Raw genomic sequence first — 25,940 nt, 5'->3', positions numbered from 1 at the left:
TCAATTAAAAAAAAATACATTTGCGCTAGCACCATACATTTCTTTTCAATGCATTTCAATTCATATGTTTTTCAATTTTTTGTTCGCACTGCTGTGCTCTCCTGGTTTGTTATTTGCTGCAGCTGCAACTCACCTTCATCCCCATGTGTTTTTTTCAAGTTTTCAAGTCAACACTTCAAAACCAAAACATATCACTTACGATACCTTACCCATACTTCCGTAAATTTAAAAAACAATAAAATTAAAAACGTTTACCAACTTTTACCTATGACTATGACAGTGCATTAAATACATTAAATAAAAAAAACGACGGTAAAAACAAAACTAATGTTCTGGCAGGTTGAATAAGATCTTTGTCCGTTGACCTGATCGGACGCAATTCGCACACCAACCTCACACAAGCCAAACGACTTTTAACGTCCGGGGAGTTGGTGGTTTCGGAGTTGTACACTGGACGCGTGGCAGCAACGGATTGTGTCGGAGGCCCTCTGACGAAAACAACCTTTTGCGAATGGTGGTGCGGGGAAGTCTGGGTGGTTTTGCCAAACCACGCTGCAGTAAATGCGGTTGAAATTAATATTTCAACAACGTTGTGGTCGTCTCTGCACTGAGCAGCCAGCTTCCAGGAACCCAATAGGTCGCCCAATCCTTGTTTGGAGCCTCTCCCCCGGTTGATGCCTCCCTTCTGGCCAAATCTTTCCCGATCGACGCCTCCCTTTTGCAACTTCTCCAAAGGAAATTCTTGGCTTGATGCCCACTCATCTAATTCATTCATTCATTCATGCCACGAGTGAGTCACTCACCAGTCATTTGGCTGTTATGCGGTTAACCGAATAAATAGATAAAACCACTCTTTCCCTCACATGTATAGTGATCTATATGCAATAAAGTAAAATTTTAGGAAAAATTCTCACCATTCCAATATGGATGTTTGAGATTTTTATCATGTTATAGTCATTTTCATCTACACCTTTCTCTTTCTGTTTAATGGACACAACACTACCTAATATCTTCTTCATGGAGCCCTGAACGGTGCATCTCATTTGATGCAAACAAAATAAAAGTATCTATATTTGACATTGAAACAAAACAAAATAAAAGTATTTATAGAAACAGTCCTATCATTAATCAATCAACCCGTACTGGTGTCTGTTTGGTAGTGTGAGATTTCCATGCTTCCTCTTCACTGTTTTGTTTAACTGACACAACATATATCATGACCTCAATACATTGACCAGGGCATCATGCCTCTCTTCCAAACAAAACGAAACACATATATGGCTTACGTGAAAAAAACACACTCACATTATAACACCTACTGCATTCATTGTGTAATCTATTCGAGTAAGCAAGCAATCCGCGTCTCTAAATTTAATTTATTTTTGTCTCTGGTGGACGATGTGAACTTAGATTTTGTATTCCAAATCATAAAAAAAGATGTGAAGTATTTCAAATGATAAAAAAGGATATAAAAAAAAGTATGTGAAGTATTTCAAATGATAAAAAGGATATGGAGTTCCATTTTGTATTCCAAATGATAAAAAGAGATATGCTGTTCTATTTTGTATTTGAAATTATCAAAAGGATATGCATTTTGTATTTGAAATGATAAAAATATATATGAAGTCATTTCAAAAGAAATAAACATATCACTATGTTGTTTTTAATCGCATAGACATCACCATATTATTTTTAACACCCAATAATAAAGATACATATACTTATGTTATATTATTTTAAAATATATACATAAACATCACCCTATTATTTAGTGAAGACTCTATAGATTATTTAATATATCTATGTCCATGTATGTTGATATTATCCATCGCTGCAAGGAAAGCAAGATTTTGCGTGTTATTCCTTTTCACGGGTGAAATGAAGCCTTATTACTATATCCATTTTCTACATCACTTTTTTGTTTCTTTGCTTTCCCAAGATAGTAGCATTAAATATTTGATGCCACAAGTCTACAATGGATAAGAATTTTGTTTTCACCTCTAATTAAAAGATAAAAGATAATGATATGAGATTGAACAACTTATTTTGGTTTTGGGAAGTCACTTTTAACTTTCCAAAAAGAAGATAGCTAACAACCAAGTTATACACGCAAGCATATGTTTTCCATGTAGCCCAATGTATCTCTACAAGTTTTTGAAAATAATTCTTTAAGGTGCATATTAATGTTTTTAGATTAAGTACATTCAAGCATATGTTTTCCATGTAGCCCAATGTATCTCTACAAGACTTTGAAAATAATTCTTTAAGGTGCATATTAATGTTTTTAGATTAAGTACATTCATTATTTTCAAATTTCTTTTCCAATCTAATAGGAATCCACTTACTGAACGTTTCCAAATCAATCCTTTCGTTAATTACAAAGCCTTTTTTCTCCCGGACTCCTCTACATCAGTGGATGGAGTTTTCACTAATAGCTTCCTTGCATCTTTAAATCTATATTTTCAACCATGCTTATATTTTCATTGTAAATTTAGTTCCAGCCGGATTGACTAGATGTGGGAGGTGTAGAGAAAATTAGTGTTGTTTGTTGTTCTATTACAGTAAAAGTTTCATAATGAAAAGTGTTGGATCAGACTGGGACAACCAAGTTTAGAGAGGGCAAGGGAAGCCTTTGTACATATTTAATTAGCACCTACTTGTTCACTTTTACTATTTAGGGCCTACTTGTTCCTATTAAATCATGGGAATAATAACTCAAATGTTTCCTAATTGTATTTTCTTACTAAGGTCCGAATTAAATCTTATTGCAATCAAATATAAACTGGAGGATGAATACTTCCCCAATTTTTGAAATATAACACAAAATAATTTCTACAAGCCACCCATATGAATAAGAATCTCTTCCAAGGGCACAACTTATGCAGTTCTAGACCACTCTACCTAGTAGGTAGGTATGGGCACAATGTATGAAATTATAAGACATGGGATTGTTTTCTTATTGAATATATTTAACTATAGTGTTTTTATTAGCATATAAGACCAGAAACTCTCAAGAAATCCTAAATATATACATCTTCTCTTAAGTTAAAAGAATTTAAAACTTGAGTTTAAAATTAAAGATTAAGCAAATTGTATTACTATTAAACAAATAAACTCTAATACTATATTTTACATTGAAAATTTAGACTTGGAATATTTTAGAAATTAGGTTTTACATTGTGTATATTTTTAGTAAACACTTTTTTTATATCAATACGTTAATGTTGATTATTAATGAAAAACAGATGTTACAAATATATTAATTTATTACAAATTACTAACTAATATTAACGAAACTAATGTTAGCTATTAAAATCATTTGAGTAATAATAATAATCACATCATTACTACATCGTTTTTATTATTTTTAATGTTAGTAATAATAATATTATTTATTAAATAACATTAACATTACAATAACATTTAAGTATTGATATTAACATAAATAACGTTAATATTATTAACATTGAAATTATTAGTACGAACATTAGCATTATCAATATAAATAGTACTAACTTTAATATTGATAAATATCATTAATAAGGATCCTTGAAAAGGTGAACGGATTAAGAATAATAGCCTTTCTAAGACAACAGAAATAAACAAGCTAGTGGTAAAAAAAATGATTGGGGGCTACACCTTTGATGGAATTCGTGAGAGTTACACGCAAGGTAGTTGACAAGTTGCAACTAGACCATGCTTTGGTTATGGAAATAGATCCAACAGAGAGAAATAGGGTTACCTCCACTTTTGAATAAGTTGCAGCTCATGAACTAAATGTTGCTAGGGCCTGGGACTTCAATGATGGCCGTCACAAGGCCGAGACTTCAACGATGGCCAGCACAAGGCATTGCAGACTTCACCTGGTGTATATCGTGAACAAGTCTTTCAGGGCTTAGACATTGTTGTCTATGAGGCCAACAAGTATGGCATCACACTTCGGCACAAAGAGTTTTGACATGGTCTGCAGAGGATTGCATATGTATGAGTTGATGCAGGAGATTCTTGGGAAGTGAAATATGTTTGCCTATATGGTGGCTATCTACTATATCATGTAATTTAAACCATGTCACTAGAACCCATAGATAATTATGAAGTTCTATTGCCTTACCTTCAAGTGAATTTTACATTCGCTCAGATAGCAAAACAATGTCATTCTGAAGAACATTTAGGTTTAGAAAATGTTTAAGAGGTTCACTACAAAGACATGGGTTTCTACAATTTGGGTTGTATAATATTGGGTCGAGAAATTGGAGTGGGGGTTAGTTTATTGAATTCGTTTATTTCTAATTCAATACCAAACCAACTTCACAAAGATATCATAAAGATTTCTCGGAAAAATCATCTCATGACATTATATTGAGTGCCAGAAAGGTCAATCTCTTTGCATGGTGTATTCCTATTTGGGTAACATGTTTAATGTATGCGGTTGTCTTTGCATGGTGTTCTACTTTCATCATGAAACTAGCATCACAATGGCTAGTCATACTATTGGACATATTAATAAAGATCCATCATGCGTCCTTTCAAAGTTTCATATTCTTGAGTATTCTTGTGTTATGCCCATGTATAATTGGATCTTTGTTACACTAGCCAAAACATTTACAAGTCTCAGGCACGACATGAGGATGCTCTAAAGGATAGCATTTGGGACATTCATTTATGTTCTTGGCATGATAGTTGTGTCGCTAGCAGAACTCGGAAGACTTAAACCACCAAAGGATAATGGTTTAGTATACATAACTAATTAAATGATTCCAATGACCATCTTTTGGTTGCTTCAACCATACATTCTTAATGGTCTATCAAAAATATTTGCAATCAGGTCAAGTACAAGCAACAATGAAGTTTATGGAATTTGGGGAAAAACCAAAAGCCTTCTACATTAAAGAAGCTACCAGAGGCAATGGAAAGGGGAAACCTTATATACAAGATTTATATCTTATTCAAATCATGCATCTTTCATGATTGGAAGGATTCAATCATCACGTTGCATACAACCAAGGCTCTCTTCCCTTCATCTAAAGATATTTAAATTGTTAATTGATGCATTAAAATAATTGCATGCTTAGCAATGGTGGATCCGTCAAAGGTAAAATGGTATTACAACCACATTATTGGAAAAAATTATTATAAGACATCTGATAGCGTTTTGAGCCCTTCATTTAATGAACTTCATATCCCGAGATACTACTTTTCTCCAAAAGAGTGGTGGGCAAAAGATATTGATGAGCTAAAAATAGATTTGTATTGGAGAGTTATGTTGGCCATCAAAACAGCTTGCAATGTTTTTTCTCTATTGATTGGAGAAGCATTGTGAGTGTACACGTCACGTTGGTTGTGGGGTATGTCCAAGGAAAAATCCAAGGCAGAAAAGGGAAATGCAAATGAAAGGAATGATTAGAATGATAAATTTGCAGAGATTACTACAGAATATTGGCATTTTTGGAGACAATTATGTCTTTGTTTCTAACAGAGAAGAGTTCAACCTCATGCGAGTTTTTAATCAAGTTTCTCCATGAAGCAACCATTTTAGAAAATACTCGAGCACTTAGTGTTGAAATAGTAGAGTTCTCCAACCAGCCCATTCCAGCAAAGACATAAAAATGAAAAGAGGATAACGTTGTCAGCAGAAATCCTAGAATTTGAAGAAAGTAGAATATCATCTTCTACAACACACAACCTAAATCTTAAAAGTTATAAATTTTATTGATGCATATTTGGTAAAGATTGTTAGATATGTGAATCTATCAATTTCAAGATTCACCTCACTTACAGAAGCTATTAACAAGTATCAACAAAAGCATTGACATGGGTAACAATGCCTTGACTGAGCACTCAGTTGAACATGGGCGATCAAGGTAAACTCAAAGGAACAAAAGATCTATATTAATTCAAAGATATGTGTGTTGGAAGAAAGGATTGAAGTCAAAAGGAAAGAAAAACTAATCAAATAGGTGGCAGGGATTCCTCATATTATACGAAGCTCAGGATCAAGAATTCCTTGAAGCTGCACCGAAATTTTTCCAAATAAAAACAATGCACCATGGAAGGGAGAGAAGGGGGCAGCTCCACTCCCTCCTACAGTCATGTTGTATCAAATTGCTTCAAGAAGCCCATGGAAGGCGAATCCGGGGATACAGAAAGAGGAAAACAGGAAACACCAGAGCACAGAGGCAGGCAAAAACGCAGGAGGAATGCAGAAGAGAGAAGTGTAAAGGAGTAGACATTCAGAAAACTGACACCAATAGTCGGACAGGAGCATGTAAACATAAGGCATCCATCACACCCCGAGTGGTGTTAAGTGATCCAGCGCTACAGGCGCACCGGGAGCACATGGCGACTTATGCAGTGATATGTAAATTCATGGGGTTTTGGCCAATGGAGAAAGCCCTACACGTATGGATAAAGAACCATTGGAAACCTAAGGGAGAAATAGATTTACATCTTGGATCCAAGGGTTTCTTCACAGTTGTGTTTACAAACCTAGTAGATAAAGACAGGGTGTTTGAAGGAGGACCTTACTTCTATGCGGCTGCAGGCCTCTATATGAGGCCATGGGTTATGAACTTTGTTCCAGAGTGAGAAACATTTACTTCGGTGCCGGTATGGGTAAGACTATATTCCCTACCTCTAGATTACTAGTTGCCAGAATCATTAAAAGCCATAGGTAATAAACTAGGGCATTTTTTTAAAATATCAGAGGCCACTCTGCGTAGAAAATATACCTCCTTTGCTAGAATATGCGTGGAAATGGACCTTTCTGGAGCTTTGCCAAATGAAATAATTCTAGAAGTATATGATGAAGAATGGGTACAGGCAGTGGATTATGAGCACATACCCTTCAGATGTCGCAAATAACATGAACACGGGCACCTCTTCAGAGATTGCCCTTTAAGAAAAATGGAGACCAGTATCAAAGCAGCCTCAGGTAAAGAGACTGAAAGCTTTACCAAGGTGGGGGGTAGAGGAAAAGGAGGAAGGAAAAACCAAAAAAAAATCTATGAGGAAAAATAGCCTAGTCATAATAGGTTCAAGATATTAGAAGAAGAAGAGGGGGATGAAAGAATGAATAAAGTAATGAAGGACAATCCTTTAGAGAAGGAAAAGGATGACAGCATGGAGGATAGACCTGATAAAAGCTAGAAAAGGGAGGATCAAACAAGCACTATGGAACTTGATAGGGACCAAGAAATGACCCCAAGCGAAGTGGGAACGGAGGATAATGAACTACAGGACATACTGGAAGGGGAGCATCTCGATCTAGAAAAGTTCATAGAGGAAGGAACAATCAAAGGAGTGGATTTGCTACCTCCGGATGAATTTAACAGAGTATAACAGCTCTTCCTCTAGATAACGTAGGAAAAGGGTGTAGGAGTCAAAAGAAACTATGATAGTTAGGATAATGGAGGGGTTAAAACTATGGAGGCAACCGGAGGACAACCTCCCAAGAACCCAAGAAGGAAAAGAGGAAGGAAAAAACAGAATGAGTTGCTAATTGAGTGTGGAAAACTCATGATCAACTCAGGTAAGATGAAATACCTCACTAGTTACTCATTTACAAATTTTTATTAATGAAGCTTACAACATGGAATATTAGGGGTCTAGGAAGCAAAAGGAAACAAAGAAATCTCAGCAATAGAATGAAAGAAGAAAAACCAGATATGATATTTATCCAGGAAACAAAATGTTCAATAGACAAAATAAGAGAAATACATAGCACATGGTTGATTAAATATGAATATCTAGAAGTTAAAGCAAACAAAACAACAAGAGGAATTCTCACACTTTGGAACCCTCAGAAACTAGGAATCCTAGATGCTGAAGCATCTAGGAACTACCTATCAGTGGTTATCCAACCTTTGGGGGACAAGGAAATTTATTTGATCAGAAATGTTTATGGTCCACAGAAGCCTGAAGACAAACTCAGGCTTCTTACCTCACTGGAGGAACTAAGAGACAGACATTTGGGCATCCCCTGGATTTTGGGAGGGGACTTTAACATGATCAGGTCCCTGTCCGAAAAAAAAAAGGTGGAACCAAATCACTAGGCAGATATTCCATAGCATTTTATAATTTTATAAACAATATGAGACTAGTAGACACAAAGACAAGTAATGGTATCTTTAGCTGGAATAATAAAAGGGGAGGAGAGTCTCAGGTGGCCTCAAAACTAGATAGATTTATTATCTCGGAGGACCTTATCCTTATAGGCCTTGACTTATCAACTATGATACTTCCTTTTGGTGGCTCGGATCACTGGCCTGTTCAACTTGAAACATCCTTCATAGGAACTCCAAGAAACAGACCTTTCAGGTTTGAAACATTTGGCTTACCCATCCTGACTTTATCAGCAATATTGAAAAATGGTGGACAGAGGATATGCAAGTTCAGGGCACTAAAATGTTCCTCCTGCATAAAATATTGAAACACATCAAACTCAGGCTTAAAGATTGGAATAAGAATGAGTTTGACAACATTTTTGAAGCCAAAAAGGTTGTTGAATGGAAGATACATGAAATTAACTAGATCCTCATTACATATGGCTTCAATGAGGAAAGAAAGGAACAAGCTGACTACCATCAACGGGAATGGGAAGAATTATGCAAGCAAGAGGAGATATTCTAAAAACATAAATCGAGGGTACAATGGTTAAAAGAAGGAGAAATGAATACAAGGTTTTTTCACAAATCTACCATGGATCGCAGGTCTCATAACAAGATTTCAAAAATCAAATATTCTCGAGGAAATCAACTCAATACCCACAAGGAAATAGAAGCTGCTCTGGTTCAACATTTCCAAGGCATAGATGAGGAACCTCACTTAGACAGATCACAGTCCATCAATGACTTTACAAAGCACATTCCTAAGCTTGTGACAAGAGAAGAAAATCATAATCTAAACAGGCCAGTGAATGAAGAGGAGGTCAGCAAAGTCATCAAAGAGATGCAAAATGGGAAGGCGCCAGGTCCGGATGGTTTTAATGTTGACTTCTTTAAAGCATGTTGGGGAATAGTCAAGCATGATATCCTTGATGTGGTGGAGGACTCAAGGAAAAACAAAATTGTTTTGAAGGCACTCAATACCTCTTTCATATCCTTGATTCCAAAGCAGGATAATGCTATGATACCAGACAGATTTAGACCAATAGCATTATGCAATGTGGTGGACAAAATTATCTCCAAAATAATTGCCAACAGGTTTAAGACCCTTCCTCCAACTCTCGTGTCTGAGGAACAAACTAGATATGTGGAACGCAGGCAAATTCTCAACAACATAATTCAAGCTCACGAGGCGGTTCACTCACTTAAGAGAAATAGGCAGGCAGGAATGATTATGCAACTTGACCTAGAAAAGGCTTATGATAAGCTAAGTTGGGCTTACATCAGGAGAGTTCTTATAGCATATGGCTTTGACCATAACTGGGTAAGATGGGTAATGGCCCTTGTAACTACCTCCAATTTTTCAATCATGTTAAATGGTTCACCATCCAAAACCTTTAAACCTATGAGAGGACTCAGACAAGGAGATCCACTCTCACCCTTCCTCTTTATTCTCATGATGGAAGGGCTAAGAAATGCTATCAAATCTACCAAAGTAGAAGGAAAAATCCAGGGTCTCAAACTCACCATGAATGGAGATGCTTTGACCCATCAACAGTTTGTGGACGATACCATGCTGCAGGGTACACCCACGGTCAGGGAAGCTCTAGCCTACAAACAAATCCTGAAAGACTTTGCAATGGTTGCGAGTACCAAGGTAAGCCTTACCAAATCAAAGATTTTCTTTTTTAATACTGACATTGCTATATAGAGAAATATATCTAGAATTCTAGGCTTTCAAAGAGATATGCTTCCCTCCAAATATTTGGGAGTGTCGCTAACAGACAAACCTCTGAGCAAGAGTTGGGAAACTGTGACTAATAAGCTCCAGGACAAAATCCGGAAATGGACAAACAGGTCTTTGAATTTAGCAGGACAACTAGTGCTCACAAAATTTGTCCTACAAACTGACCCCATCTTTATGTTTTCAGCCCTTCCAGCTCCTAAAGGAGTCATGCAACAATGCAGAAATATCCAAAGAGATTTTCTTCGAGGCAAAGGGGAAGAGAAAAAAATGGGCCTTGGTAGCCTGGGAAAAGATCTGTAAACCTAAGACACATGGAGGTTTGGGACTTGATGACCCTGAAATGCTAATCAAATTTTTGGGGGAAAAACTATGGTGGAGATGGCTAAAAGATTCGGCTTCCCCTTAGGCCAAAATTTGGAAACAAAAATATGCAAACAATTGGCAAGAAAGGGATCATATTAGAATGTCTGAGCTCATCAAAAGCTCCCACATTTGGAACAAAGCTTGGGAGAATAGAGCCATTTTTCATAACACGGTTTCTGGGAAATCAAAGATGGGAACCTTGCTTGGTTTTGGGAAGATAATTAGCAACATGAACCTAAACTATTAAGAGAAGAATTGGCAAATCTTAAGAATGATATTGACAACAAAGGGTTACTCAGAGTAAATGACTTCTGGGATCAGGAAAGAAGCGAAGGAAAATAGAGAATATGGAAGAACCTGGTATACAGTGATGACTTCCCGTTGAAGGCACAGGCAAAAGCTTTAACAGCGATCCTGGAAGCGAGAAAGATTCTAACATCCGCAGATTCAGACCAACTAAGATGGGGAAAAAACAATGAAGGCACCTTTAACCTCAAAGAGGCCAAGCGCATAGCCCTTGGGCTTGACTTTCCAAACCCTAATTGGGTATGGAAGGACCTATGGCAGAACCAAAGCTGGATGAAAATCAAACTGTTCATGTGGTTAGTGCAGCATAAACAAATTCTTACTTGGAAAACCTTAGGAAAATAGGGGTATCTGGTCCATCTAGATGCCAACTATGTGAATTACAAGAAGAAACTATGGATCACCTACTCAACCTCTGCCCATTCACATCCACCTTGTGGAATTGGATAGCTTCAATATTCAGACAAACAGACAGGGACATGGGCAACATTACCAGCACTTTGAAGAAGTGGAGGAAAAATTTCTCTGATAATGAAATAGTCAACAAAGCTTGGGCTTTAGCACCAGGCTTTCTAATCTAGGATGTCTAGAAATAACGAAAAAACAGAATATTCAAGAACAGGAAAGGTTCTTCCCAGAGCATCATGGCTCAGATTTTAAGACAACTCAATGAGACGGTAGGAACCCTCATTAAAAACCCCCCTGAGGACCAACCTAAAGATACGGATGTGCAGATACTACTACATTTGGGTCTTCAGGGGCTTGTACCACAGGGCAAAAACAAGAATGCAAGTCATATAATAACTGATAAGGATTTCTGGCAACCTCCCCCTCAGGGTTTTATGAAATGCAATATAGATGGGGCCTCAAAAGGAAACCTGGGCATGGCTGGGTATGGAGGAGTGATAAGAGATGAAAAGGATTTCATAAAAACCATCTTTCATAGTCATTTGGGGAAAGACACTAATAATATGGCAGAGCTCATGGCCCTTGAGCAATGCTTAGAAATCTTGAGAGATTTAAACCTTCATAATACCATAATTGAAGTTGATTCCGAATTGATTACTAATTCGGTCAAGAAAATTTGTTATGGCTCCACTCCGGACAAAGTATCGAGACATTGGCAGCTTCTGCAAGTTTATCAATGGATTCAATCTCACCTGCAGAACATGAGAACCCTGAGTTTCACTCATGTGCGCCAAACAACGAACAAATTAGCGATATCTTAGCTAATGAAGGCGTACTCAGTGCTAAAAGCAACAAAAAATATGAATGGATAGAGACCCCCCAAGGTAGATTAAGGGAAGAGTGTCTCAGACAGGCGAACACAGACAGGGAGTTCTATCAGAGCAGGGGAAACTAGCAGGTTGTAGACTAATGGAAACAGAAGAATTTTGGTCTATATGGTGCAGCAGTGCAAGGATATATACGTACGGGATGTCCGGTCTTTGGGCGGGAATATGTACCTAGAACTCTACAAACCCAAGGTTCTCGGGCGGGATTCAATATATAGAACAAGTCTTTTCAAGAATATGAAATACACTACAGATCGCCTTTTCATTGGCTATTAAGGGAGCTTTGTTAAAGTGCGGGCAGATAGACAAAATAGAGGCAATCTTACTAATTTCGCGTGGCAAATAGCAACGTGGTTACCATGCCAAATGGACACAAAATTAACTTTAATGGTGGCTTTATTAGGCTAGAACCCATAGATAATTATGAAGTTCTATTGCCTTACATTAAAGTGAATTTTACATTCGCTCAGATAGCAAAACAATGTCATTATGAAGAAAATTAAGGTTTAGAAAATGTTTAAGAGGGTCACTACAAAGACACGGGTTTCTATAACATGGGTTATATAATATTGGGTCGAGAAATTGGAGTGGGGTTAATTTATTTAATTCGTTTATTTCTAGTTCAATACTAAACCAACTTCACAAAGATATCATAAAGATTGCCCGGAAAAAGCGTCTCATGACATCATATTGAGTGCCAAAAAGGTGAATCTCTTTGCATGGCGTATTCCTATTTGGGTAACATGTTTAATGTATGCGGTTGTCTTTGCATGGTGCTCTACTTTCTTCATGAAACTAGCAGCACAATGGTTAGTCATACTATTGGACATATTAATTAAGATCCATCATGCGTCCTTTCAAAGTTTCATATTCTTGAGTATTCTTGTGTGTGTGCCCACGTATAATTGGATATTTGTTACGCTAGCCAAAACATTTACAAGTCTCAGGCACAACATGAGGATGCTCCAAAGGATAGCATTTGGGACATTCATTTATGTTCTTGGCATGATAGTTGTGTCACTAGTAGAACTCGAAAGACTTGAACCACCAAAGGATAATGGTTTAGTATACATTTCTAATGAAATGATTCCAATGACCATATTTTGGTTGCTTCAACCATATATTCTTAATGTTGAATCAAAAATATTTGCAATCAGGTCAAGTACAAGCAATAATGAATTTTATGGAATTTGGGGAAAAACCAGAAGAATTCTACATTAAATAAGCTACCAGAGGCAATGGAAAGGGGAAACCTTATATACAAGATTTATATCTTATTAAAATCATGCATCTTTCACGATTGGAAGGATTCAATCATCACGTTACATACAACCAAGGCTCTCTTCCCCTGATCTAAAGATCTTTAAATTATTAATTGATGCATTAAAACAATTGCATGCTTAGCAATGGTGGATCCATCAAATGTAAAATAGTATTACAACCACATTATTGGCCAAAATTATTATAAGACATCAGAGAGCGTTTCAAGCCCTTCAATTAATGAAATTCATATCCAGAGATACTACTTTTCTCCAAAAGAGTGGTGGGAAAAAGATATTGATGAGCTAAAAATAGATTTGTATTGGAGAGTTATGTTGGCCATCAAAAAAACTGGCAAGGTTTTTTGTCTATTGGTTGGAGAAACATTGTGAGTGTACACATCACGTTGGTTGCAGGGTATGTCCAAGGAAAAATCCAAGGAAGAAAATGGAAAAGGAAATGCAAGGAATGATTCTAATGATAAATTTGTAGAGATTACTACAAAATATTGGCTTTTTTGGAGACAATTATGTCTTTGTTTCTAACAGAAAAGAGTTCAACCTCATGCTAGTTTTTAATCAAGTTTCTCCAGGAAGCAACCATTTTAGAAAATACTCGAGCACTTAATGTTGAAATAGTAGAGTTCCCCAACCAGCCCATTCCAACAAAGACATAAAAATGAAAAGAGCATGACATTGTCAGCAGAAATACTAGAATTTGTAGAAAGTAGAATATCATCTTCTGCAACACACAACCTAAATCTTAAAAGTTAGAAATCTAATTGATGCATATTTGGTAAAGATTGTTAGAGATGTGAATCTATCAATTTCAAGATTCACCTCACTCACAGAAGCTATTAACAAGTATCAACAAAAGCATTGACATGGGTAACAATGCCTTCATTGAGAACTCAGTTGAACATGGGCGATCAAGGTAAACTCAATGGAACAAAAGATCTATATTAATTCAAAGATATATGTGTTGGAAGAAAGGATTGAAGTCAAAAAAAAGATCAACTAGTCAAATAGGTGGCAGGATTCCTCATATCATACAAAGCTCAGCATCAGGAATTCCTTGAAGTTGCACCAAAATTTTTCAAAATAAAAACATTGCACGAGGTAGTGATAAAAGATTGCACAATTACAAAACTACAATAAGCACAAATATATGTGATCTTTAAAAAAAAGAGGCATTGGAATTCAACACGCAGTGAAAAGGCACAAGTGGCAACATTGACTTAAGAAATATAGAAAAGATTGTCACCCAATTTATAATACAAAATGGTGAAGAAAAAAATACACCAATGTGTGCATTTAAGTTTTATGAAAAATTTTAGAACAATCACAAGTCAAATTTGCACATGATACTAGTTGGAATTCTGCAGAAAACGTATAAAATTTATACCTGGGTACATTATGGATTAAATTCATAGCTTCTTGTAATCGATACATTTTTGAACAATTGTACCACAACTAAAGATTCATATCTATATATATATATATATATATATATATATATATATATATATATATATATATATATATATATATATATATATATATATATATATATATATATATATGATGATGATGATGATGATGATTTACGTACCTTCAAAAGTTAATTTTTACACGTCTCTTGTATGGTTTGGAGATGATTTTGTATGCCACTGTCAAAACTGTTGTTCAATCATAAACGCTTATAGGGTTGGATCAAGTTTTTCATATTTTTCAAGTTTCCTTTATCCACAAAGATTTTATATGTTTCTTTCAATGGATGTAACCTTATTTTACTATTTCAGAAGCTCAATGTCATGTTGAGATATAATAACATGACCTAGGGAAAAGCAACATTTTTCCTGAATTGATTAAGACAACAATGGGAGAGTCATGGCACTTACATGAGATACAATATACATATAACTTTGAATAAAAAGGGCTCTAAATTTATATTGTTTTCTAGTGTTTTAGCATTAGCATATTTGTTGTAGGGATTATGATGATTATGTTTCACTTACATGAGCTCCTTTAGATATATGAAGATGGATATGCTTTTAAGTTTCAACAGACCTATTTATTGGATAGTATCTACCCTTGCAGCATTAAAATTTAGATAAGAAACTCGAATTTTTAATAATAATCTTCTTCGGAAAACATGTCAAATTTAGTATTATCAGCTTGCTATAACAACAACACTAGTCTTTTCTTGAAATTGTAACAAAAAATATTTGACAGTGTCTTTCAAATAATGAAAAAATAATAAATGTCATGCACAATCTATAAAAACAAAGGACTTATTCCCAAGTCATTAAAAGTAAATATAATAAAAAAGAGATTGAAAAGGATTACATACTTCTTCTTGTGTTTGACATTTTGTCATATTGTATCTCGCAGTAGGATCTGTGTCATTTATAACAATTTCTCTAACTAATATCTATAAGAACGAATAATTGAGTCAAACCCCTTAGTAAGAACACTTGTTAACTCTAAAAACAGTTATAAACACAAGTAGTGGGGGGATGAAAGAAACAACAACATCCCTAATTCATCCTTTGGATAGTAGTTAAACTTGACATCAAATAGCAGGTTGACAACTGGTAAATTAAGGAAAAAACAATTACTTAGAAACAGTTAGAAGAGGTTGATCCTCTTGTTTTGGATAGGCATCATGCTTGACGATTTTTTTCCATAATAATCATGACAATGCTGAAAACATTAGCCTCAAAAAAAAAAAAAGTTTCAAAATAGCAACAGAACTCGGTTGTCTACCATGCAAAGGATGACCAAAATGGCATGTTTTTTTGCTTCCCTTCGAAAGAAGTAGGGAAAATTCATCCCCTTAATGGTCTTCCCTTTATATACAGGTTTGAAAGGAGGTCAAAAGGTTGTATATTGGTTTTCTCTAGACAATGTAGTAGCAGCAAAAAACTCTTCATTCTTTCACTCCTTCGAACCTCAGACCACTGCCTTCACTGCAAGTAAGGCTTCATCTGTAGCCTGTCATTTGTGGCTCACTATGATGCAGCCAGACTCTTGAGATTTATTTGATTTATAAAATCATGCTTTCTGATCTCTTTGAATCTTAGTTGTTGATGACAAAATTGTTGTCGTGATAGGTAGTTTTATTATGCATCCACAAAGTATTTTTCTCACTTAAGCGACATCTTTCATGCATTCCCATTTAAATTAATTGTTACTTACATCTTTGAAAGTTGATCCTGACCAATCAAAATTATTTATTGAACTCACCTTCACTCTTGATTGTTTACAAACAGTCTCAAAGTGAGTCTTGAGTGTGTTGATCATCTTGGAGTACACATATTTATTAATTAGGTAGAAGCATATATCCATTAGGGACACCCCGTGTGACTAGAATAATATCAGTCGAATTGGAGAAACATTCCAAATATGACAAGGGTTGGTTTGCTTATAATTGTTGAGCGGAATTCCTTGTATGGGTTTGCATGACAACAACTCAATAATTGGAAAATTTCAAAGAAACACAGATCATTCCTCCAACCTCCCCCACAACACCTAAAACCTTGAATCTTTACATGACTCAAAGATTTAACTAAGCAATGATTGAATGCAAAATTTTAGATAAAATATCCACAATTGACTAGCACATGCCAGTGAGAGCACAACGAGCATAACTTACACGCAATAAACCACACAGGTTGATGATCTAAGCATAAATGCCTCAAACAAAATGCAGACCTCCTTTAAAGTTGAAAAGAGGAAATTAACATAAAGCCAAGAATACATCAACAAAGAGGCCCTAAATGGCCTTAGAGTCCAAAAATAATCATGCTACGACAAATAACTAGTACTACATATCATCGAAATCATTGCCTATATTAGGATCCTCATTGTCAAATTATGTCACCTTCTAAAGCATTAAAATAAGATAGATAAAGCTTAACATGGCCAATCGAGATTATATTTGAGTGGCAGGTACATTTATACTAGGTTCATGATAGATGATTTCAATGATCATTGCCACTAACATCGAGGTACATAGAGGGCTTGGTCCTCTTAATTAAATGTTATCATTGTTATATCCCCCAGGTTAAAATTTCCCTAGGGCTTGATATAGTACAAGAAAAAATTGCATTATTCTAGGATCACGAGACTATTTTCAAATCTTACAAATAAGAATAATGTTAATTCCAATAAAGAAAGTAACCGGCGTTCAATTTCATCAATAACTCAGGCACATGATACCATTCCAAAAATAAAAAATGGTTTATAAACACAATCCTTCACATTACAAATTTAGGTCCAAAACATATGTTAACAACCCTACTACCCTAATTTTGACCTTCAACCAGCTTCATTACCAGAAAATCAATAAAATAAAGTATGGTACAATAAGACATTTTTGCACAGGTAAAAGAAAATTATTCAAAGAGTGACAATGGTCATTCCTCTTTATTAGAGCATTGCTATCAATGCACCATTCAAATTTCAGAGTAATCTCTAAATAGTAAAATTAATCTGCCAAAAAAATTTCTATGGGATGTAACAAAAAGAAGATTGGCATCTACTACCCAGGCTAAAAATCTCAAAACCGAAGAAAGTGGATGGGGTAAAATAAGTGTTCTAGCAACCAAGGCTCCAACAACCAACCTCTTTTGGAGGATCCCATCTGGATCAGATACTTTGTGGAATATAATAATGCAAGGAAAATATCTTTTAAAAAAAATACTTATAAGATTCTGCAAGATAGGAACTTCCAAAGGGATCTTCAATTGGGAACAACATTGTCAAAGGATTTTGGTGCATAACAGATAAATTGTCTTAGGAGAATGGAGAAGGAGAGGAGGTGTCATTTTGGATAAAGATTATAATGGGCAAAACCCATTTAAAGAAACCGAAGGATCATCAAGAATGAAGGAAGCAATAATCAATACAGGATGAATGAAATCCATTGGAAATATGCCATAGATTATTGGTCCCTTTTCACGAATGGAAGAAGACTAGAGATTAGAATATTACGACTAGTGAGGAGGAAAAGATAATTTTGGATAAAAACTTATATCAGAGAAGAATTTTGATAATGGAATATAGTGATTCACTTAGACGAAACAAGGATGGGGCGAAGAGTCATAACATCCGAGAGTATTACAAGCCAATCCCGAATCAACAGATCTCCAAAAAAAAAAACTTCAGGAAAAAAAAATAAAAAAATAAATAAAAAATAAAATAAAATTTCATTCTCAGCATTTGGAATAACTTCTAGGATATCCCAACTTACCTTTGGTTGTAAATAGAAAAAATCCTAATAGAATAAGCTCTGAAAATGTGGGGGAATATTGGGCCAGCATGGTGAAACAAGCGCATGAGAGATGTTGAAATTATCCAACACCTACTGTTGAAATGTGAAATGATAAATAAAGTATGGTACTTTATTGAGACTGGTGAAAAAAAAAAAAAATTCAAGGGCTAACTAGGTGGAGTATCTATGCAACAATTGGGAAAGTGATTCCCAATTGTTTTAAATCAAATTATCTCCCTAACACACATATTTTATCACAAAAATCTTAATTTAAATTTTATAAATAAACTCTAAAACACATGAAAATTTTAAATAAACTTAAATTAAAACAAAATTGAAATGTGAATACGAAAGATGAATTTGCAAATTATTTTTTAATCACGGAAACAATTTAAATTTAAAGATGACAAAATATCCATACAAACCACAAGACCCGAAATGAAGTTGTTTTTCAAAGTAAGGATTAGGGTAATTTGCGTAAAGAGTGGTTTTTTTTATCTTATTGAACAAAGTTTGAACGTCTCCTCATATCGATATATGTTATGTTTGGACATGGGAAGATGGAGATTGTTTAGTACACTAGATGTGCATGATAAATACATAATAATAATGTTAAACATCACATCGATTGATAAACATTATTTTTTTCCCATGGTGTAGGACTTGCTGCAATGTTTATATAGAAGAAAGAAAGAAAGAAATTATTTTTACATCCACGAGGCTAAAGATAGCCTATGGGACAAATTGCTTCTTCATCTGCTAGATGTATTCAGCCCTTTTTCTGTGAATCTTCACAATAAATGCTTCCAGTTTCTCGACAAACCCCTCACTAAATAGATTATCCCAAGAGCTATTTTCTAGCATATCTGCATAAATTTCCCTGTTGTCTTTGAAGGCCTCACATTCTAAAATGAAATTTTTTTTTGTTTCCACTTTTCCAGAAGAACAGACAATGCATACCCTTTCCTCCCACGCTTCCTTTGGCCTTTTCCAACGCCCTGTTTCACAACGGAGTTGATGAGAATTAGTCCTTAGCTGAGCAATAAGAATTTTGGCTCTCCAAGAGATATTGGCCTCTATGTATGCTTTTGGTCGATGATTATGAGTGGGATTAAACACTTTAATATAGTAATTTTTCTTTCTTCCTAGCTCCTTATCCCAAGTACGTTTGTGGAACTTTTCCATAACAAAGGCGTTTATCTCTTTGTTGTTTATAGGGCACGCATTCAAGCAAATACCCCATTACTAAACCATTTGTTATTTTGTTGCATCCAAGTTTTTTTTCTCTTGCACAATCTATCATTAAAGACAACCTTAGGCAATCTACCCTCTTCCATTTGCTCAATTTTTTTAAATACCTTATCACTCGCACCATAGCAGTTGCTTCAATAGGAAAAGTCATTGTTTCACTTAACAAGATACCATAAGGAACTTCACTTTTAAACTTAAATTTGTTTGTAATCAAACGCTTCTGAATTTTCTCAATTTGTCTCCACTGCATGTTGGAGGTACTTCTAGCCCACAATTCACAACCATAGAGAATCACCGGAATCAATAGAAGCCCAAAAAGAGTTTGAGTGGTCTTCCAGTCCCATAACTCTGCCCAAATGGGTTTTTTATTAGCATCTGAAACGTCATAGAAAAAAATTTATAGCGCAAATGCCATGATGACCTGTTTGGAGCAGTGAAACCCTAGAATCCAAAGCTCTGATACCAAATGTTATGAAACCAGCTCACAAAAAGATAGAAAAGATCAACGCCTTAGAATTCAGTCTCTTCGAGGGGGCAACCTCCTTTACATTACATAAATGAACAATTCTTCGATGATACAAATGACAAGACCTCCTTTCTATATATAGAAGTCTAAGGGGTCATAATATAATCAGAGCCGAAATAACAATAACAATGTAAGGGCACAATAATAACAATAGTGGGCTTCTATGGGGCACAATAGTAACAATATGGGGACTACATGGGTACAACAATATAATAAGGGGGTTGTACTAATAACAATAAGGGGTTACACTAGTAGTATAGGGGCCTAACATTTTCCAATACCCAACTTCTTGATACCCATCTCTACCTCTTGTACTGTGAAGAGTTCAATATCAGTGTTGTCCAAGGGGGCAGGGTCAACCTTGGGAACCTGCTCATAGAGTTGTCTTGCATAGTCAAACCATTTAGAATCTGTAATATTATTTCCAATTTGTATCTTTTTTGGTTGGAGTTCCTTCCAAACTAATATAGGATTATTTTTTCCGATGAAGATTAGTTCTTCCCTCCTTGAAACCATGAAATCAGCCTTTTTCTTGCTTAATAATTGCTTGTAAGATTTGAGCTTTATCTTATCCTTGTTTGACTCTTTCCACATTCTCCTTGCCTTTTTGCATTCCTCGTCAATCAAGCATTAACTAGAGAACATCAATTTGTTTCAGACTTCTTAATTTTTGTTGTTAATTTATTTAAAAGAAATATTTCGAACGAAATGGAAAAGGTGCGCTCACACTGCTGTTTTTGTGTGTTGTGCATTACTATTCTATTCTGTTTAACAAATAAATGAAAAACAGAGACGAGTAGACAAAGTGACCAAGTCTTCTTGAAGAAACATGAAATTTTTTACAGCATCTAAAACATAATCCCTTCAACCAATCTTGGTTGAGACGCAACCAGAATCAGAATCAATGAGGACACTGTCATATGTGGCAGACGGGATTGGGTAGCTAATGACTGCACGTCATTTTCAATTTTAATTTCTGAACAGACAACCACGTCCAAGTAGAAGACACAGTCCATCAAGCAAGCAAATTTAGCTCAAGAACTTGGTGTTGGTGTTGGCGTGTGTGTTGTTATAAAAAGGAAAAATTCTCTTCATATTTCACCAAACTCCATCTATCATATCATCTAAGGATCTGATCAGATAAGAGAAAGCATCTACTCGAATCGAATAGAATCGAAGAATAGTTGCCTGAGTTAGCTGTAGTCCAGTCATGAAATCCTTTCTAGCACTAGCGCTTGTAGTACTAGTGGCGCATAATATTGTTATTGTGCATGCAGGTGATGCAGATCCTTTACGAGACGTTTGCGTGGCTCACAAGACGAGTAGAGGTATGTAAGAGTTTGAGTTTGAGACCGTGATCATGTGTTTGCTAATCAAGGTTTCCTTTCGTTTCATGCAATGTGAATAATAATATAATCTGATCATGTGATTAGGGTTTCGATTCGTTTCATGCGATGTGAATAATACTCTAATCTGATCATATATATATATATATATATATATATATATATATATATATATATATATATATATATATATATATGTTTATTTGACTGTAATTGCAGTTAATGTGAATGGGTTCTCGTGTACGGATGCAAGCATGGTTATTGTAGATGACTTCATGTTCAAGGGCCTAGATATTGCAGGGGATACAAGTAACATGATGGGATCCAACGTCACTCCAGCCAATGTAATGCAGATACCAGGCTTAAACAGCTTGGGAATCTCCTTGGCTCGGATTGATTTCGCTGCTCCTCTCGGCGTTAATCCCCCTCACACTCATCCACGGGCCACAGAAATCTTGGTGGTCGTGGAGGGTACTCTCTCAGTCGGCTTTATCACCACTGCCAATAAATTGTTCAGCAAAACGCTTGAGAAGGGAGATGTGTGCGTGTTCCCCAAAGGTCTGATGCACTTCCAACATAACGTGGGCTATGGCAACGTAGTGGCCATCTCTACATTGAGCAACCAGCTTCCGGGAACCCAGCAAGTTGCCCAATCCTTGTTTGGAGCCTCTCCCCCGATTGATGCCTCCCTTCTGGCCAAAGCTTTCAAGATCGACGCCTCCCTAGTGCAACTTCTCCAAAGGAAATTCTTGGCTTGATGCCCACTCATCTAATTCATTCATTCATGCCACGAGTGAGTCACTCACTAGTCATTCAGCTATTATGCGGTTAACCGAATAAATAAATAAAACCACTCTTTCCCTCACGTGTATAGTGATCTATGTGCAATAAAGTAAAATTCTACACCACATGTATAGTGATGTATACGCAATAAAGGGAAATTTTTCACCATTCCAACATGGGTGTTTGAGATTTTTATCATGTTATAGTCATTTTCATTTACGCCTTTCTCTTTCTCTTTAATGGACACCACACTGCCTAATATCTTCTTCATGGATCCCTGCACAGTGCGTCTCATCTGATGCAAACAGAAGAAAATTATCTAAATTTGACATTGAAACACTCTTATCATTGAAACAAAACAAAATAAAAGTATTTATACAAACATTCCTGTCATTTAATCAATCAATCTGTACTGGTGTCTGTTTGGTAGTGTGAAATTTGTGTTTCCTCTTCACTGTTTTGTTTAACTGACATAACATATATTATCACCTGAATACATCAACCAAGGCATCATGCCTCTCTTCCAAACAAAACAAAACACATATATGGCTAACGTTAAAAAAACACACTCACATTATAACACCTACTGCATTCATTGTGTAATCTATTCGATTAAGCAAGCAATCCGCGTCTCTAAATTTAATTTTTGTCTCTGGTGGACGATGTGAACTTAGATTTTGTATTCCAAATCATAAAAAAAGGATGTGAAGTATTTCAAATGGTGAAAAAGATATGTAGTTCCATTTTGTATTCCAAATGATAAAAAAATATATGCTCTTCTATTTTGTATTTGAAATGATCAAAAGGGTATGGATTTTGTATTTGAAATGATAAAAAATAGGGATATGAAGTTCTCTTTTGTATTTGAAATGATAAAAAGATATATGAAGTCCTTTCGAAAGAAATAAACATATCACTATGCTATTTTTAACCACATAGACATCACCATATTATTTTTAACACCAAATAATAAATATACATGATCTGTTTATGAGATCTTAGACTAATATTAAGGTATTACAGACTCATGTGCATGGATTTGCCTATATCATTTAGTGCAACGTATCAATAAGATTGCGAATAATATAGACCATGACATAATAGACACACACACACATAACACAACAAAATAATCAAGGAGTTCACCCAACACTCCTGGGCTACGTCTCCTAGTCCAGTCTTTAGTGGTAACCTCTCTATTATGTCTTCAAGAACATATTTTTACAAAAGTGAGTTCAATTTGAGTCTCACACAATAGATACAAAACAACAAGGCTTTACTTGGATACACAGACTCTCCTCACTGACTCTTTGTCTCTGTTTTCTCTCTGTTTCAGCACTTCTTGCCTCTGTGTCTATCATTCTGTGGCTTTTAAGCCAATCGGCACTGCCTGTTCGTTTCCTCTTCTGGGCTCTCTGGCTTTCGCCTCTGTCCGCTCAGATCCCCTCTGAGCGTTAAGTAATCATTGCTAAACGTCTTCAGGAATGGTAGTCGTCTGTTCTGCAACAAAAGGGACCATTGGCGCTTTAGAAATCCCCAAAACAATCGTTCTCTGTTTACATAGAGAAATACACAAAAACACAGGAAATCTGTCCAAATCTCTTTTCTCGGACCTGAAATATTATTAATTATGCCTTTATAATCCTTTCAGATCCATCTTTGGGCGCTAAGTGATCGTCAATCCAACAATTATTATTGATTTTGGGTGGCTCATGCGCCCGAAGGTTACCTGCCCAAAAAGGGTGGTTTTCTCTCTCCGGCGCCTAGCCATGTGGAAGCCAATGTATGGGCTCAGGCGGAGCCCGGCCAATACCACTTACCGCGTACGGCCCTCTCGAAATCCCGCTCTTTTCAGAACTCAAAACATATATCGTTGTGTCTAAAAACCCTTTCAAGTCCGTTATATCGCCCAATTCCCATTTCCTTTGGTTTTCATTTATTTAACGAAAACGCAAATTTACATTAAAAAACGCTTTTTTACAGAACTCAAAATATATTAAATTTCATCCATAATCCTATCAGGTCTGGCTATCACAGTCGCACTTGTTATTGGCCCCTTGTAATGTTGCGATGCGATATTGCGATCGCATATCGGTGATCCTTCGGGCCGCGGTTAAGTCTATATCTATAGAGAGAGAGAGAGAAAGAGAAAGAGAAAGAGAAAGAGAGAGAGAGAGATATTAGCGAGGCGATAGCACGGTTGAATCTAGACCGTTGATCTGTGCGCATAGATCAATGGCCCTTGTTTAATCGTACTTCCCATAAAGCCGCCTCCCATAGACTCTGACTATCATCGCCGATTGCGATATGCCAATCAGATCTAGACCGTTGATCGGCTAGATCTGACGGCTCATGTGCATTGTTCCTTTGACCTCCGATAACTCTGTTTTTGGCCATTTCTTCATGTTTTTCACTCCCAATAGTGTAATCTGCCTTTGTAAGGCCTTTCCTTTTGCGATAGTTTTTGGATTTTGAAGACTTAGAGGGTTTTTAGGATCCATTTTAGATCAATGCATATACTTATATTATATTATTTTAAAATATATACATAAACATCACCCTATTATTCATTGAAGACTCTATAGATGATTTACTATATCAATGTCCATGTATGTTTATAATATGCATGGCTGCAAGAAAAGCAAGATTTTGCATGTTATTCCTTTTTAGGGGTAAAATGAAGCCTTATTACTATATCCATTTTCTACATCACTTTTTTGTTTCTTTGCTTTCCCAAGATAGTAACATTAAATATTTGATGCCACAAGTCTACAATGCATAAGGCTTTTGTTTTCACCTCTAATTAAAAGAGAAAAGATAATGATATGAGATTGGAAAACTTATTTTGGTTTTGGGAAGTCACTTTTAATTTTCCATAAAGAAGATGATAAAGCCTTGGTTAAGCTAACAACCAAGTTATACACGCAAGCATATGTTTTCCATGTAGCACAATGTATCTCTACAAGATTTTGAAAATAATTCTTTAAGGTGGATAGTCATGTTTTTAGATTAAGTACATTCATTATTTTTAAATTTCTTTTCGGACCTAATAGGAATCCACTTATTGAACGTTTCCAAATCAATCCTTTTGTTAATTAGAAAGTCTTTTTCTCCAGGACTCCTCTACATCAGTGGATGGAGTTTTCACTAATAGCTTCCTTGCATCTTTAAATCTATATTTTCAACCATGCTTGTATTTTCATAGTAAATTTAGTTCCACCCAGATTGACTAGAAGTGGGAGGTGTACAGAAAATTAGTGTTGTTTGTTGTTCTATTACAGTAAAAGTTTCATAATGAAAAGTATTGGAAAAACTAGGACAACCAGGTTTAGAGAAAATTAGTGTTGTTTGTTGTTCTATTACAGTAGAAGTTTCATAATGAAAAGTATTGGAGAGACTAGGACAACCAAGTTAGAGAGGAGAAGGGAAGCTTTTGTACATATTTAATTAGCACCTACGTGTTCACTTTAATATTTAGGGCCTACTTGTTCCTCTTAAATCAAGGGAATAATAATTGTGTTTTCTTACAAAGGTCCGAATTAAATCTTATTGCAATCAAATATAAATTGGAGGATGAATACTTCCCCGATTTCTGAAATATAACACAAAATAATTTCTATAGGCCATCCATATGAATAAGAATCTTTTCCAAGGGCACAACTTATGCAGTTCTAGACCATTCTA

The 25,940-nt window shown here is 35.6% G+C and overlaps 1 protein-coding gene across 1 annotated transcript in view; it reads left to right on the top strand.

The window, feature by feature from the left end:
* Window positions 1-22,231, top strand: part of LOC149257255 (germin-like protein 1-1) — a 28,690-nt gene extending 6,459 nt beyond the window's left edge. Inside the window, exons 3-4 of the mRNA XM_089367150.1 lie at window positions 21,405-21,455; window positions 21,693-22,231. Of these exons, the coding sequence (XP_089223276.1) occupies window positions 21,405-21,455; window positions 21,693-22,231 (590 nt within the window). The remainder of the gene's footprint in view (window positions 1-21,404; window positions 21,456-21,692) is intronic.
* Window positions 22,232-25,940: the final 3,709 nt, after the last annotated feature.

Source organism: Pinus tabuliformis, chromosome 6 (genome assembly GCF_031772625.1).
Source record: "Pinus tabuliformis cultivar Carrire ecotype Pingquan chromosome 6, CPIR1, whole genome shotgun sequence".
Lineage (NCBI taxonomy): Eukaryota > Viridiplantae > Streptophyta > Pinopsida > Pinales > Pinaceae > Pinus > Pinus tabuliformis.
Note: the sequence above shows the minus strand (reverse complement) of the source record. Positions and strands in the feature narration are given on the sequence as shown.